This window comes from Cryptomeria japonica, chromosome 10, assembly GCF_030272615.1.
Source record: "Cryptomeria japonica chromosome 10, Sugi_1.0, whole genome shotgun sequence".
NCBI classification, from domain to species: domain Eukaryota; kingdom Viridiplantae; phylum Streptophyta; class Pinopsida; order Cupressales; family Cupressaceae; genus Cryptomeria; species Cryptomeria japonica.
Window position 1 is genome coordinate 1,143,615 of NC_081414.1, and position 3,589 is coordinate 1,147,203.

Here is a 3,589-nt window from a genome sequence, read left to right on the forward strand (position 1 = left end):
ATGGTTTTATCTCAAGAATTTCTAATTAACATTTAATGGTTTCATATATTACATTTTCTATTTTTTGGATGCTTTAGGCTAATGTTTGGATAATGAGTTTTGTAAGTACTATCATATTGCCAAAACTACTCCAAGTTGTTGGTTACTGATACTCATGTAAAGGCTTGAACTTTGTAAATGCATTGTAACCTTTGTTTACTTAATTTTACATTTATTTGCTTTAGAGTGGGGGTTTCTCTTTCGAAAAAGCTTTTCCCATGTAAATCATTGTGTTGTCGTACAATATCTTTGTGTTTATTTCCTTATAATTGTGTGATAAGTGAAATTTTTGCCACACGTCTTCTCATATATTGATATAAGAAACATATTCTACACCTCTATTACCTTTCATTTTTGGCATTCAAAATCTTTTAAATAGATAAGGCAAACTTCATAAACATAATCGCCACCAACATTTTGAATTGATAGTCAATCCACAATGTATGTATGTATGTATGTATGTATGTATGCATGCATGCATGGTTGGATGGATGGATGCATGTATGTATTTAATGCTTCTTTAGTTATGTACATTAATTCAACAATAATGGTTTCAATCCCTTTTTGTCGTGTAAATTTTTTATTATTTCTTTCTACCTTATCTTTGGCAAAAAAAAGAATTTTACTTGATTCTAATCGACCATCAGAATTCCAAATTAGGCTCATATCTATAAACAATGATTTGAATATTATTATACATAATCTAAAGATCACCTACCTTAAGCTTTTAAATGTGATCTTTTTCCATCGATTTTTTTAAAATATAATACAAACTATTTTCTTTGTAGAAATGATATATGTGACACTAATTCAAATAAAAAAATGAATTTCAATTCATAACCGACTGATATATAACGATAACCCACCAAACACGTCTCCTCCACGCAATAAGCTCTGTGTATTTACCGACCGGTGTGTCGTAAGTAGTAGGTTACGAAGGTTTATGGAGTCTTCCTCACGCCCGTCATACGCCACGCAATAATATCGGAAGAGAGAGAAACATGGGAGTGGGACATACATAGCCCTTAGCAATCAATTCCGCAGCAGACTATGAGAAAAGGCGGGTTTTCCAAAGTCAACAAATGATAACGATCTACACCATAATCACCACCAGAAGGACAAAAACAAAAAGAAAATCAATCATCTCAACCCTTCCCCCTGCCCTTCTCCCGATTGCAATCTTTGTTGTTTGTGTTCGATTGAGCTTCAAGTGGCTCTATCTATCAGATAATCTGCCCACATCATTTCTCTCTGTACACATCCTTACTAACCAAAATGACTTTATGTCAAATTAAACATTCATTTAGCTGCTCTTCTGACAGGTGACCCCAACTCCCAAGCTCCATATTATTATTCTATATTCTCCCTATTTGCCAGTGTACCCACTAAGCTTTTACCCTCCTTCCTTCACTTGTCGCTTCGCTCTGCCCGCATGCCCACTATCTTCTCTCCCACTTATCTGACCACGCTGCGACCCACATAAACAAAAAGAAGAAAAAAAAGTGGCTTCCATCAATACAGCAAAGAATACAAACCTAGGAGGAGGATTATGGAGAGCTTACCCAATGGAAATACCATTAATCCCATCCCTATGCAAACCATGTTCATGCAGCAGCAGCAGCAGCACAACCAGCACCAGCAACAAGGCTTACCCTTCAATGAAAGCGTCCAATTTGAGCCCCATGATTTCATGCCCCGCAACACCTTCACCCATTCTGATCTGCTGAACCAGGGAAACCATGCCTATGACCACGCCCATGGCCAATGCTCTTCTTCTTCCTTCATCTCACCCACATCTGCTTACATCCATGCAAACTTTGCAGGATCATGTTCCAGATCGATTATGCCAGACATGACACCTCCTCAAGCCTCCCAATCCTTCGAAGATGACTTCCATTCCACTGCGCCCAACACAACCGCAGATGCTAACACTGACCCCAAAAACGTGCAGAGTGTATGGTAATATGTTGTTCACTTTATTTGGTCTTTGCTTAGGTTAGGGTATGAAATCCTATGCCAATAGTCATAACCCTGGGCCCCTGTAGCAATTTTTGGGTAGCTTCATAACTTGCAGAGTACGTAATGATTTATTAGATAGTGAATGAGTGCTTGATTGATTGAAGGTCATCGCCGGGCAAAGTGAAGCCGAAGACAAGGAGAAAACTGAGGGAGCCCAGGTTCTGCTTTCAAACCAGAAGCGATGTCGATGTTTTAGATGACGGATACAAATGGAGAAAATACGGACAGAAAATTGTCAAGAACAGCCTTCATCCAAGGTACTTTTTTTTCTCTCTTGCTTAACACTGTTTTTCTTTGTGTGCGGGGATGTGGGTAACACAGGGTTTTTTAATCTGGGTATGTTGAGCACTCAAATGTTACAAATTACGCCATCCACAATTTAAAGTAGGCTGAACTACTGAACTGCATCTGGACAGTATCCATTAATGGCCCACGAATGAACGTTCCTCCTTTACCAAAGAATTGAGTTTGTTTCTTAATAAAATCTTAATTCGATAAGCGAGTACATGTTCTCCTGCGATAAACAAACTTATCAAGGCGAAGTTAAGAGTTTTTTGTGTCCCAAACTGCTCTCCATTAAAATTTTGAACTACAGAATGTATGATAGCTCTATGTTTTCTGATATAGATTACATCCGAAATGCAATATTATGTGAGCTATAAGTAAAGCTTGAGCTATGGTTATATAGCTTTGATATTGAATTAACAACTGTTCGATAATCTTTATTACAGTGCAAAAGATCGTAAACATCTTATACAAATCACCTTTGCGCTGTACCTGCAAAAATGACGATAGGTTTAGAATTAGATTGAAGAGTTAAGGAGCAAGGTAGTTGGCAATCATTCAGGTGGGACGACCAATTCATGATAATTGCATATTGATTAATATAAAAAGGTAAATTAAAAAAACAGAAGCATTTTAAAAATTAATTAATTTAATGTTCAAAGGTAAACTATTTGTATTTTATTATATATATATGAATCGAGTGATCATGGTGGAGCTATAAGTTGGGAAACATGTGAATCTGTAGAACTTCAAATGGATTTCATAAAAGAGTGATGAAAAAAATTCATTAAAATATCAAAAAAGATTAGAAGTGAATTAAAGATATAATTATTTGGGAATATGGTAATAAATGAATTATAAGTTTTAATAAATTAAAAGAGAATTGGGAGTTATAATATCATAGAATAAAAGATTCAAAGACTCATTTGGAAGAATTTTAATTGTAGAAAAAAAATTTAGCAAAATTGAGACATAATACTTATTTATGATTAAACATCTTGAAAACATAATCAATATTAGATCAATTTACTTCAATCTCTAATATCTAGACAATTTTCTATTAGATAGACTAAACCTTTACATTACTTACCACAATCAATTGAGTCTATAAATTATATCAAATGCCAATACATTCCAATTCAATTTTTTTTCATGTTTCTCAATGAGATCTTACATGATTTATAGACATGTAAAATTCTTCCAAGAATCTCATAACTCTTCAAAAACTAAAAACAAGAGGGATCAT

The 3,589-nt window shown here is 34.9% G+C and overlaps 1 protein-coding gene across 1 annotated transcript; it reads left to right on the forward strand.

Annotated features, from left to right (window-relative positions):
* Positions 1-1,340: 1,340 nt before the first annotated feature.
* On the forward strand, positions 1,341-2,847 carry LOC131069435 (probable WRKY transcription factor 12). Its single transcript, XM_059213665.1, has 3 exons — positions 1,341-1,998; positions 2,163-2,315; positions 2,790-2,847. The coding sequence occupies exons 1-3, from the start codon at positions 1,589-1,591 to the stop codon at positions 2,845-2,847; spliced, it is 621 nt and encodes a 206-aa protein (XP_059069648.1). The 5' UTR covers positions 1,341-1,588.
* Positions 2,848-3,589: the final 742 nt, after the last annotated feature.